General features: G+C 46.2%; 1 protein-coding gene across 3 annotated transcripts in view; it reads right to left on the bottom strand.

The window, feature by feature from the left end:
• The window catches only part of CADPS (calcium dependent secretion activator), a 240013-nt gene that overhangs the window by 15292 nt on the left and 212237 nt on the right, over positions 1-12484 (bottom strand). For all 3 annotated transcript variants that reach the window (XM_085300112.1, XM_085300114.1, XM_085300115.1), the window contains 2 exons: positions 11358-11390; positions 8110-8217 (listed from right to left, as the gene is read on the bottom strand). In XM_085300112.1, coding sequence (XP_085156238.1) covers positions 8110-8217; positions 11358-11390 — 141 coding nt within the window. The remainder of the gene's footprint in view (positions 1-8109; positions 8218-11357; positions 11391-12484) is intronic.

Raw genomic sequence — 12484 nt, 5'->3', positions numbered from 1 at the left:
CTTATCTTCGTTTTTCAAAAAAGAAATGKAGTTGACATACTAAAATTTGGATTGCTATATAAAGACTCCTTTAAAATATAATATCCACATGGTGTGCTTTCTTTTTTCTGCATACAGGGTGCAGGGCCTTGATAGTCAGTGCAATACAATGACAGTATAATTGGATGTAAAGTCGATTAATAAGATGTAATACAGCAATATACGTTACGGAATACTTTAATTATACTTGTTATTAGATTAAATTGAAAGATTCAAAGTGGGACTCGCTAACCTTTAATTGACTCCTCTTTTACAGCCTGCAAATTCCAAAAATTTAGCTACAAGCTGCCTGGGTATCTCTGCGGCCTGCACCTATTTAGTGAGCGTGGGAGGGAACAGCTCTCCTGGTATCATTCCTGGGGTTTCATACCAGAGAAAATATATTCCCTTCCCAAGTCTTGGTAAGCATTTTTGAACGCTGATATCATAAATCCAGGGTGAGGTTTAAARGCGACTGGGAAAGGAAAGAACTGCAGATCAAGAGGGACGAAGTGACCTATGCGGCTAATCTCGCACGCACCACTGGCTCGCGCTGGCAAAGGCAGCAATTGTGTGGGGCTGGATTTCAGCGAGAAAAGGAAAAGAGGGATTGAAGGCGCCGCTGGAAACCAGACAACTCCTCATTGTCCGCGCACGGGGCCGTTCGCTCGCCCCGGCGCGCACCCCGCGCGAGCTGCTTTTGGGCGAAGGATGCGCAGGGAGGCGGGCGGGAGGGAGCCAAGCCGGGGGCAGCTGCGGGCTCAGCCCGGCACATCTGTGCAACGAGGGCTGCGCCGCGCTGCTCCTTCCCTTCCCACGCCGCCTCCTCGCGCGGCTCGGTCCTGCAGAGACCCCTCGCYGTCTCGAGGACCCAGACGGTGGCCYGCRGAGCCCCGTCTCCGCTCGCCCCCTCCCCAGCCCAAGCCTGCTTTCCTTGCRCACCCACAACTGCAGCTGACACCAGCGTGGGTTGGGGTTCGCAAGAAACGCCAACAYCTTCGGCTCCTCATTCTTGACTACCCACAAGATTGGAGCTCAAATTAGCTGTAAGGCCTCTTAAATAAAGCTGGGAGGCAGCTCTCAGAAAGGACTATGTAAATTGTACACAGTTATAAATGTGCACAGACAGCTCTAATTCAGTGAGCTGTGTTGGCTGAAGAGGAAGGACTGCTCGGAAGAAGGATCCCTCTTCCTCGAAGCGGGGCTGCTTTGTCTCCTGCGATGCAGTGAGGCAGCGCCTCTTCCACCGAACGTACCTTGATCACTCACTCCTACGGGAATACAAAGAATCGTTCACTTAGTGCCTGCCCTAAAACGAAAAAAAAAAAATCTCCAACACTCAAAAGTACTGTGCAGATCATGTTAGCAAGCCTATGCTGACCTTAAAGTAACAGAGCAATCAGTCTGCCTTCTTAGAATGATTAATGGAAAATCTCCTCTGGAAAAGAAAACAAATTAACTGTCTTCAACCAAATGTCTACTGGAACATGAAAAGCTGTTCTGATAAAGACATTTAGGGAAAAAAAAAAAAAAACCTTACGAGCATGTAAAATCCAGTGACAGATCTAGGACTTATTTTATTAAGGCTCTCCCTAAAATAAATTAAATGGAACCTACTTAAACGAACACTTTATGAAAGAAACCTTGCTAAAGGACTGTATGCGAGGGAGGAGGCTGCTCCCGAGCGCACGCTTGCTGCCGCGTGAAGCTCACGTATGGGAATAAAAAGGGGAGACGCTTGGCTACGATGAGCCAGGTCTGCACTAAGCTCCTCTGCCCTTTCCCGGGCAATGGCTGGGCAGTGCCGAGAGGAAGGAGGCAGCCGCCAGGCGGCAAGATCCGCCCGGGAGCCCGGCGTCCACCTTTCTGCTGGCGGCGGCGGAGGAAAAGGATGCTGCTACGGGAAGGTGCGTGCCGCGCCTCCTCGAGACAAAGCGAATTTATCCACTGCAGAAGCCATACAGACAACTGCCGTTATAACTTAACTCCTCCTTTTCTTTTTCCCTCGGGCTCCAGCTGGCAAAGGTACCTGCTGGGGGCAGGGGGGGACTGACTTGCCCTCCCAATTCCTGCAAAGCCAGCTACGTGCCCACTGGGAACTGTGCTGCACCCACTCTTGGGGGGAAGAGGAGGAAGAACGCTGCATTTCCCCCAGACCAATCTGCCTAATTGTCTTCATTTCACAATCCACTCGGGGGGTGGGGGAAAGCAAAAAACAACTACGAAGAAATAGCTCAGTGGAGGCCATATCAGGATGGGAGTGGGAGAGAGTTAGTGCCCTAATGAGCAGTCTAGCTGCGTAGGAGGGAAACGGGTTGTTGTCTGTCTAAGAGAAAGCAATGAGTGTGGCTGCAAGCAATTATTAGATTAGAGACCAGCGTACGTTGTGATATCCGCTCTTCGCCGATCCTGCAACCCGTCCGCCTATGAGTAATTCCAACTCACAATGAGTAGCTCCACTGACTCACGACGAGGCTTTTTGGTGTAAGGAGGGGAAGGAGAAGGGAGGGCGAGAAGGGCTCTGTTTTGGCATTCGATTGTGYGGCGCGAGGCTTACGCTCGACAAATAAATGCCATGATCCTGCAAGCGCTACTTGAAGGAGCTGCCAATATTCAAGTGGGTAACCCCACGGAAGTCAAAAGGCTCGATTGTAAGGCTAAGCTGATGTCTAACCGTCTGCAGAGGACTTGCTGAATTAACTGGTAGAGCTGTCACTCTGTGCTTTGTAATTTTTTCATATACTTGGGTCTGATATCAGGCTCCAAATCAGTGGGTACTGAAACATATGCTAAACTGCCTGCAAGTCCTCCAATAAATCAGCAAAAGTGCTGCATTAGATTCCTGGAAATTTGTATAAAGATTTTGTCAAAGTTTGAGAGTCACGCAGTTCCCTGCATCCTCATTACTCAATATAGCCAATACTCAGAAGTCACCTACCAACAGGAGAGGCTCCCTTTGGAAATACAAGGACAGTCCTGACCCAAGTCCTCGGGACCAGCATGTGAGAAGGAGACGTGGTCTCCCTGGAGGATTCAGCCCYGGCATCGCCTCGGTTGGTGGGCGAGGGCTGAGAGTGACCATCCTTTCTGCCCCACGGACAGCCCCGGGCAGGGAAAACCTCCAGCCTACCCCCGTCGCACTCCCCGTGATGCTCGCCCAGACCCCGCTGCTTCCAACCCGACGTCAAGAGAAAAACGCCTTCGTCTTGCAGGCACGAATGGGCTTGCTTTCTTATTTCATGAGAAATACTCCGTCTGGTATCCCGGCTGTGACACAGACCTTCGAGGAAGCGGAACATACACAGTGACAGTGAAGTGGTAAAACTGCCTTCTGCAAAAAGCAGAGAGCACTTAGCACTGTAACTACTGCCACCTCATCAGGCTGTATCACTGCATGATTAAGTTCTTACCAGACTTTTTGGTAAAGGCAACCTCCCTGATCTGATAACTGCCAAGGACAAGCCAAATACGCAGGGTCAATCCATGCACATTTAATCCCCAGAAGGCAGATTAAGTGTATAATTGACCCATATAATCCATGTATCATCTCCAGTGAAATGTTTTCTATGTCCGGTTTAGGCAGACATGAGGCCCATAAGAAAGCTATCAGAGACACAGCATTACCCTTGCAKTGGATTTCATCAAAGTTAGAGATGGCTTTTTAATCACYGATCTCAGAGACTGCTAGATTTAAGCAGATGAACTAGCACTAAGCACATCTGTTTTAATCCTTATCTTCTACTCAGGCTGGTGTCTTCAAGAAGTACAAGGAGAAAAAAAATAAATTAATTTTTTTTAGGTCCTTGCAATCTTAGGAGCTTCTCTTGGTGTTTTGATCTCTCATATCAAAAGCATGTTTTTGTTTTTTTTGGTAAGATATTGAATTAATCATCAGAGAGAAAAATGCCATCTGCGCTATTTAGGGACTGCATCAGGATGCTGGAATTCGCAGGGACTTGGGTAGCTCACTCTGCGCTCAGTAGCCTTTTGTATACGTGCTCCTTGCCTGTCACTGGGGAGGAAATATTCTCAGTATGTTTTACATCAGTGTTTACCAATTTGTGAGCAAGAAAGGCTGACATTCACGTTATCTACTAGTTAATCATACGCTTCCTTGATCACATATGTTCTGACGGGCTGAAACCTATACTGCGTGTATCTCAGGGTGTGTGTAAAGATATACATACATACACCCCTGTATAAATAACAGCCACTAAAGGGCACAACCTTTACAAGTAAAACTCTTGGCTGTCTTCAGAGAAAATTATAGATGCATAAATGCTGAGCCTACAAAATTGTGAGTGTCCTGAGCCAAAGGGGATCTCAATTTTGCAGGATTGTCTGAAGAYGATAGATCACTCCAAAAGTATTTTGCCATATTTAAGATACATCTGCCTGCATCTGTCTACTTTAAACAGCATATTCTGCATGTTAAAAACCCTCCTCTTGCCATCTTTCTGGGAAAAAAAATGATAAAATTTTACTTTCTACCTGGCACTAAACTGAGTTTTCAATCCTTCTGTGCTGCCTGCAAAGCATCACAAGGGCGTAAAGCGCAAATCACACAGACACGCACCGAAACATGGGGAATGAATACACACTACGATGCTATTCTTAAATTCTTCTGTTACCAGTGCTTTGTACCAATGGGCCTTATTACAGTGTTTTAGCTTTAAATGTTATCAAATTAGTGAGCCAGGCCAAGTAAATAAGTCATGTTACTCTGCAGTAAACAGCACTGCCAAAAAGCTAGTTAGGTTTTGATTACCAGCAGAACTCCACGATCAATCTGTTCGTTCAGTGATCCCAAGAATACAGATTTTTAAAATTAAGATGATGACTCTGTTTCGGGGGGGGGGGAACCCCACAGTCTAATTTGCAGAATTAAGAGGATTAACATACAGACCACACAGAAATATTACAGTAATCTTCTGCAAACACCAGTATCTCCCAGAGAGTACAGTCCTGTTCCCCAGGGCATACGGTGTAGAGGAAAGAGACATGGTTTCTGCTAAGAAATCATGGCAAACGTCAAAAAATATACCTTATCCCAGCTACTTTTGGGAGATGGCCTAACAAGCAGTCTGCAGTCTTCCTTCTACCGGAAGGAAATGAAGAAGGGAAATGAATGGAAACAGCAGGCAGGACTGGGYGAAATGTGGGGGGCCGGGAATCTCTTGGGAGCTGCAAACACCGCAGACCTGCAAACACTGCAGGTCTGCTCTGCCACCACTCAGCTCAAAAAAAAAAAAAAAAAAAAAAAAAAAAGTCTTTTTGAGACAGCACAGAGAGGGGATTTAGCCCCACAYTGCAAGGGTCTGCAACGTGATCTCCCGGAGATCAGAGGGCGTGCATGCAGACGGCACGAAGATCTGAGCCCTTTTCCTGCCCTTGGCACATGTGTTAACGTCACAGCCTGAAACTGGACTAACCCTTCGCCCGGGAGTAAGGCCGCATCCCGCTGCACCGAGTGAGCTGAGGAGCTGGCCTCTAAAGTGTTAATAATCTAGTTGCCTGGAGAAAATCTGCAGATAAGAGGATTGCTCCTCAAAAACTCYGGAAGAAGTGAGAACAAAATCAGGTCCAAGTATTATTCAGTACCATAAATGTAATTTTTTGATTATTCCTGCCTTCTCTTTTTTTATTAAAAAGGTAACGAGAAGCCTAAAACCTCCTTGGAAATCCTGGCTTTTGGCGCAGAGACCAACAAAGCTCAGAGATGTGCTGTAGCTGTGCTATGCAGAAGGCTGAACATCTCCGGCTTTACCCACCACCGCTGTGCCACAAGAGCTTGCTGGCAAAAGCTGGGTTTTGCCAAAAGGTTGGCGGGTCACTGGGCAATAACATTAAGCTTTTGTTCCCATTTCTACCAAAACATATGTGAACATGCCACAGACTGAAACAGGCTGTGGGCCCAGATGACCCCACCTATTGCAAACTGGTGCTGTACGGCAGGTGACCGAACGGGGACAGYGGGAATTGGCTCACGTGGAGCCACGAGCCCTGTCGAGGCCGGGGAGGTTCCCGTGGACTCGAGGGTGGCCCTGATGCTGCTAACCCAGCCCYGAGCCCCCCAGCTGAGAGCGGACCTCGCAGCAGTCCCCTACGCAGCTGCAATTTGGCAAAGATGATACAAGAACGCTCAAAAAACTATTTTCCAGACAACTAGGGGAGGTTGCGTTCCCCCTCCCTGCTTGCAAACGCAGGGCCCCATCACCTTGCCCTGCGCACGCTCACGCTGCGGGGATGCGCGGGAAAAGGCAAYGGCTCCGGCACGCGGCGCTGCCGGCTGCGGCCGTGCCTGCTTCAAAACGTACGGGGCAGTGGAAAACCCTGCTCGTGATTATTTTATTCCGCAAAGACAAGGGATATTTGTGGAAAGCAGAGAGGGAAAGAAGSATTTCGCACTTTTTGCTTTCCGTTGAGGTTTTGAGGCTTTTTTTTTTCCTGTAAGCTGTTAACTTGATTAAAATATGGCTTGGTAAACCAAGTACAAATGGATCAAACTGCAATCAATATTTCTGCTAATTACAGCTTTTTAAAAATTTGAAAGAATGGCCCAAAGGGTAGAAATACACCAACTGTGAATCATAGGAAAATGATCGGAAAAAAGACAGTTTGGGCATTGAAAAGAACAGTCCAGAGGAGCTCTGGAAATTTAACTGCTCGTGGAATAAATTTCAACATAAACGAGCAATGCACTTGCAGGCCCGCTGCAGATGGAACCAACAGTCTTTTGTTTTATGTTTTGTTTTCTTTCTTTTYCCTTTTTTCCCAATGCCTGCTTGATGGRTGATTTGGTATCTGGTATTTTGTGCTCAAGACTCTCCCAAGAGCGAGCACGCCGAGAGCCTTAAGGAGCCACTGGTGTGCTCTATGCATGAATGAGGCATTCTCAGCGGATATGGGTCATGCTAGTAGATGTACACAGTAAGATTATTTGACTCTAATTCATGCCACTTGATATAATGTGATAAAACATTTGACATGAGAGATAAGTTCCATTTTAATCTGATAGGATATTGGTGAAAGAAAGAGTAGGAATTATAAAGGAGGAAGAGGTTTCCAAGGGAAAGGTAATGCGAAGAAAGAGAGATATTGAGTAAAGGAGGAGGTTGATTGGGAGAAAAAAAAGCAGTTTTCCCTATACACTGAGGAAGCAAACGAGCAAGTGAAGAAAGCAAGTAAGATTGTTAGAGGTCCAGAGCTGGGAGATTGAGAAATGGTGCTGCTGTGAGATGAAAGGAAGGAAAAGTAGGAACAGAAGCTGCTTCAAACAGAAATTAATATATAGACAAATACCCTAAAAGAGACTGCAACACTAATGTTATAGGCTGGCCATTAACAGAAAACCTTTGCTATAGGACAGCTACAAGGACAGAAAGGCTGTAACACAACAAGAGCAACAGAAACAGATACATCAGTTAACATGCATTCAAAGTCACAAAAAACAGGCATCACAGGTCACTGTTCTCTTATAATCCCATGAATTTATCTTGTGCAATAGAAAATTAACTCTGAAAATCTGGGTCCATTTTCTGTCATGCCATTTYCTTCAAGGAGACCACATTTGAACTTTACCTTTGGTGTCAGACACCAGAACGCAGTTCTCCTGAATTACAGAAGTCCATCAGCTCTGTTTTGGCTGTTTTTTAAATTCAAAATTTAATACATTTACTTCAGTGTCARGTTTCGCATGCTTGTCAGTGAAAAACATTGCAAAACGTGCACAAGAGATGGTCCGAAGCAAATGCATCTGCCRAAAAGCTGGCTTAAACTTTAACAGTGAGAACAATGACCAAGATGTTCTGTTGCAGAGAGAGTTTTCACAAGCTTAACATAGTAAGGGCTCTTAGAAGATGTTCCCTTAAAATCCACAAACAGACAGACCAAGACAGTACACTAGAGTAGAGGTTTAAAGCAGGCAGAGAGCAGATACGAGCCTTAGTCAGAAAGAAAGGAAAGGTTTATTTATTTTTTAAAGCTATAACCAATAAATTTTCTCAAAATGTGACTTATCCTCCTGTCTTATTTTGTCACATTTTGGGTCTCTCCTGCTTGGTGTCCAAGGAGGAGAAGGCATTTACTTACATCAAATAACCTTTCTATATACATCTCCTCATTGACCTTATCACGTAGGACATCCTGAGAGTGGCGGACAAATGTCACATAGGCATCAGCGACATCCATGCCCGGCTTCTGTAGAGGGAAGAGAAGAAGAGAGAGAGAGAAATAGGTAAAYATCATGACAGGGGGTAGCTCCTCCATCCTACATCTTCCTCTCTCCCACCGTCCTGGAATGGTCCCCCCTCTGCCTCTCCTCACCTGCCTGTTTTGGGCACTGACGCCCAAACCAGCTGCTCTGCCCTGCTGCCCACCAAAGTCCTCTGCGCAGCACCGGCTCATCTAAAAGCACTTGCTCTTTCCTTTCYCTTGCCTCGAGGGAAGCAAGTTGGATGGATGAAGCTCTTCCTTGACATACCGATGCCAGGAAGTTCTCCTGCTATGGTTGGTGCTGTTGACCTAGTTAGCGAAACGGCAAGTGGGGCTCGGGATTTGCTGTTTTCTCACGTCATCTCCCATAGGCAAGCCCTCCGTTTTACAAACTTAGAAAGCTAACACCCAGAGCTAGTCTCTAGTTTCTTCCTCTAAAGCGTGAGGATGTGTGTTGTAAGCAGCTCAGGTTGCATTAGTCATGTCAAAATCRCATTTCTTTTTTTTCATTTAGACCTGAGATTTTGGTTACCTTTGCTGCTGCTCTTAGAAATAAACGGGGTAAATGGTAAGTCAGGGGATCGATGTCTGAATGAATGTTTAAATCACTGCTAAATTCCAGGAAGCCTCTCTGTGTTATTACATCTCTGTATTGTCCCACATAAATTAACCGATTTTAAAYAGTAACTCAAGAGGATGCTGGATTTTGGGGATAAAGCTATTCGCTTTAAAGCAAATGGGAACTGAACTAGGTAGAGGGGAAAATACTTTAAAAAAAATCCTGTTTGAGTTCATGTTGCTTCATATATTGAAATCAAACTTACCTCAAAGGAAACCCATTAAAATACTGTAACAGGAGTCATTACAAGAGCTGCCACAAAATCTTAAATTTCCATGGCACATTGCAAGTTTGTTAATAACTAGTGTCATTAGTTTCCATTACTGTGATTTACCTCAGATCACAGAGTATCATTTCTCTGCAAGATACGATTGTCAGCCACTGTAAATTGAAGTTAGTTAACACATCTGTGTAATTTCCAGGGTGAAAATGAGGACAGTTTGGAAAGCAGTAGGAAGGGAGTTTTTTAATACAAAGCAAACAATTATCAAGCAAAGGGCCAGTGCTTGGCCCTTGGGAAGCTCCTAACGTTTCTTAACACCTACTGAAACAATGACAAGGTATTAATTTGAAAAACAATGAGGACAACACAAATGTGGCAGCAGTCAAGTGTTACACTTTCAAGCAATTTTCAGCACTCTGATCGTGCCCATTGCAAGGTGGCATCAGCTGGATTGTTTTGTAGTAGGCAATTGCAACAGGGTTTGCAGAATTAGATTTAACCGACGGTGATCTGTTCACTGACAGGATTTCTTCTCTCTCCTCTAAAACRGGACTCCACAGTCAAATAGGCCTGTGTTTTTCTTTCACCTATGAAGACGGTGAATTGCTGACTTAACAGTGCTTTAAAACTGGCCTCCAGCAAGGGTGYGGGAGTTGTTGCACCCTTGTGGAGCTTGTTGCAGATTTTGTCAAAACTAGGGTAAATTTTGGGGTACTTGAGTGGCATAAAACTAGTGTTGCTAAAGGACAGATCACGTGGACKACATCATACGCTTTGGGCTGCAGGAACAGTGGTGCAGGCTGGAGCCGATGCAAGCCCTCAAACTGCAGTGCTTCTCTCTGAACAAACCTGTTAGCTCCACGACTGACTTTTCCACAGCTAGCGTAAGGCCAAATGTGGCATTTTTGCTCATGAAAAGCTACTTTCCATCTGATTTGAAATGAAAAAACTATGGAGACTTCTGTCGGGGAAGCCATTTTTAGGGGGGGAGTGGAGAAACAACCAAAGAATAACCCATGTGCATTATTTCTCTTCTGGTTCACGCAAAGACCTGGAGTATCCGACTGCCTCCCACCAGTGGCGCTGACCCATGCTCTTGCTGATCAGCTGGGAAGCTACAAYCACCCAAAGGAGCCAAAGCACCTGAGCACCATGGGAGCTCACGGGAGGGTGCAGGATGATGGAAAAAGGGCTTTAACAGGGGCTTGATGGAGGAGGACACCATGTCTCAAACCAGTCCCACCTAATTTACGCCCCTAACCAGGGTCTGGCTCCCCAGCTGAGAGACACTGCCTGCCCTGGGAGGTGACTCGAGCGCTCCCTTGAGCACCTGCACCGCATGTGTGATGATAAATCTGTGCATGACAAATCTGTCACATTGTCACGTTAGAACCTGCAGCTTGATTGCATCTGCAGTAAGACTAAAGGCACSTATAAATATTATCCATAAGGCCATCAGACTCAATAGGGCTAGTCTTGATTTACACTGCCTAGACTAACTGAACGCAGAACTCGGTGTGGTATACTGAGATCTACTCTTTTTTATTTGGAATCGCTTAGGATCTGTTTGCCTGTAAATGCAACAGTAATCCCTTGTTCCAGCCAACATTCATATATTACACTTCAGCTCAATTTAAATGTAAATTTCTGGCAAGTTAAGTGCTCTGTCTAAGAATGTTGAGGGCTCTTTTCCTTATGAATCAAGGTCTAATTAGAGGAGACGATATACAATTTTCCTATACCAATTACAGAAAAAGAGGAAAAAATTATTTTCATTAACAATTTCCCAAACACATGTTGCTAGCTCATCACCATTTCCCCAAAGTAATAAAAAAGTCATTTTCTGAAAGAGTAAAACAAACCAACAATTAGAAGAACAAAAATAAAATAGATTAGCTAATGTGTTAGATGTGTGTTGGCTCAGTTCTAACATGTCTGGACCTTTTTGTTTGGAAATTACACTGTGTTTGTACAAGTCCAAATGAAGAATTAACAGAATGCACTGCTCCTATATTTTTTTATGCAATTCAAGCCAATTGCATAAATATGGTACCTATTTGACACCATCTGCAAATTATTGCCTAAATAGCCTTGCAGGTCTCCAAAGGAGGGTAACTGCTCATTAGTAACTTAATGGAGATATTCTTCCCGGTTCAAATGTTAGAAGTCTGGAGGCCCATGGTTCAACCTCGGCTGATAACGCATAATGTGGGTTGTTACACATGCCATAATACACAGCACAAAGCAAATTACTACGACAGAAGTTGTTTAAATCGTGCTTACGGGTACGTCCACGTATTTGGAAGCAGCCTTCACCTGCAAAAGGAACAAGAACAGAGTTTATACTATCAGCACGTCTTCAGGTTTTGCTTTTTTTTTTTTTTTTTTTTAAACACCTATAACAGCATCTACAGCCAAGAGTCAGGACAACACCGTGCTGACTGGGGAAAAAACGGTGTTAAAAAGTAGGTTTCCTGTTCAAAAGAACAGACAAGGGTGGTATTTTTGTTGTTGTTTTGGAGAGGTAACTTTGCTGCCGCTGAGGCTCTAATAGCAGCAGATGATAGCGTGGGAGTTGTGCTTCTCCCGCGTCTCCTTAAGCGTGCGGGGGAAGCGAGGGGCTCCTAAGCAGACAGCGCTATCTCCTCCGGAGGCCGCGTCCTCTGCCTGCCGCCACGTGTCCCCGAAGGCCGCCAGAAAACTTCCCGGCTTGCTAAAGCCCCTTTGCAAAAACCGGGCCCGGGGYGCCCGGCCCCGCGCGGGAGCGCGGCCCCCCAGCCCGCCGTGCTTYGCCGGGGCTGCGGGTGGACGCAGGAACGGCCCGTGAGGGCATCTGCCCCGCTTTCAGCCGGCTTTAACCCCGCAGCAGCTCGGCAAGCCGTGCAGCTCAGGAGCGCCGCGAGGCCGGCGGCGCCGCGCACCCTTCCCGCGTGGAAGAGCTTCCTGCGCTTCGGGGGCTTTTAGGGCCCCCAGCCGCCCTTTGCCTGCAGTCGGCYGCGCAGCGGCACGCGTCGGGGCCGGCTTCTCCAACCGAGCAGCTCCCAGCTGGACAGAGAGACCTTTTTACCACCGTAGCATAAGGCAACCGCGTCTAGGAAGCGCAGAGCTGGGATTTTCCGCARCGCTTCTGCTTTTAATTAGGAGAAGCGTTGCCGGCCATCTTTGTTTGGGTGTAAAAGCTCACCTGCTTTTAAATATTTCTAAAGCTACCATTAAAACAGCCTAAATATAACACGCACGCAGTTGCATCTTGGGATGAATAAATTATGCGTCCCGAAYGAGAGAATGAATGTATGTGTGAGACAGACTGTGCGAGTGGGTGGAAGCACTCATATGGCGCGTGGGGGGGGGGTGCGTAATTAAGCACAATGAGGCGATACAAAAGACCAGAGCGGCGGCGATCGCCGCGG

Source organism: Rhea americana, unplaced genomic scaffold (genome assembly GCF_003343005.1).
Source record: "Rhea americana isolate MKP2758 unplaced genomic scaffold, rheAme1 scaffold_16, whole genome shotgun sequence".
Classification (NCBI taxonomy): domain Eukaryota; kingdom Metazoa; phylum Chordata; class Aves; order Rheiformes; family Rheidae; genus Rhea; species Rhea americana.
This window is presented reverse-complemented; position numbering and strand designations above follow the sequence as displayed.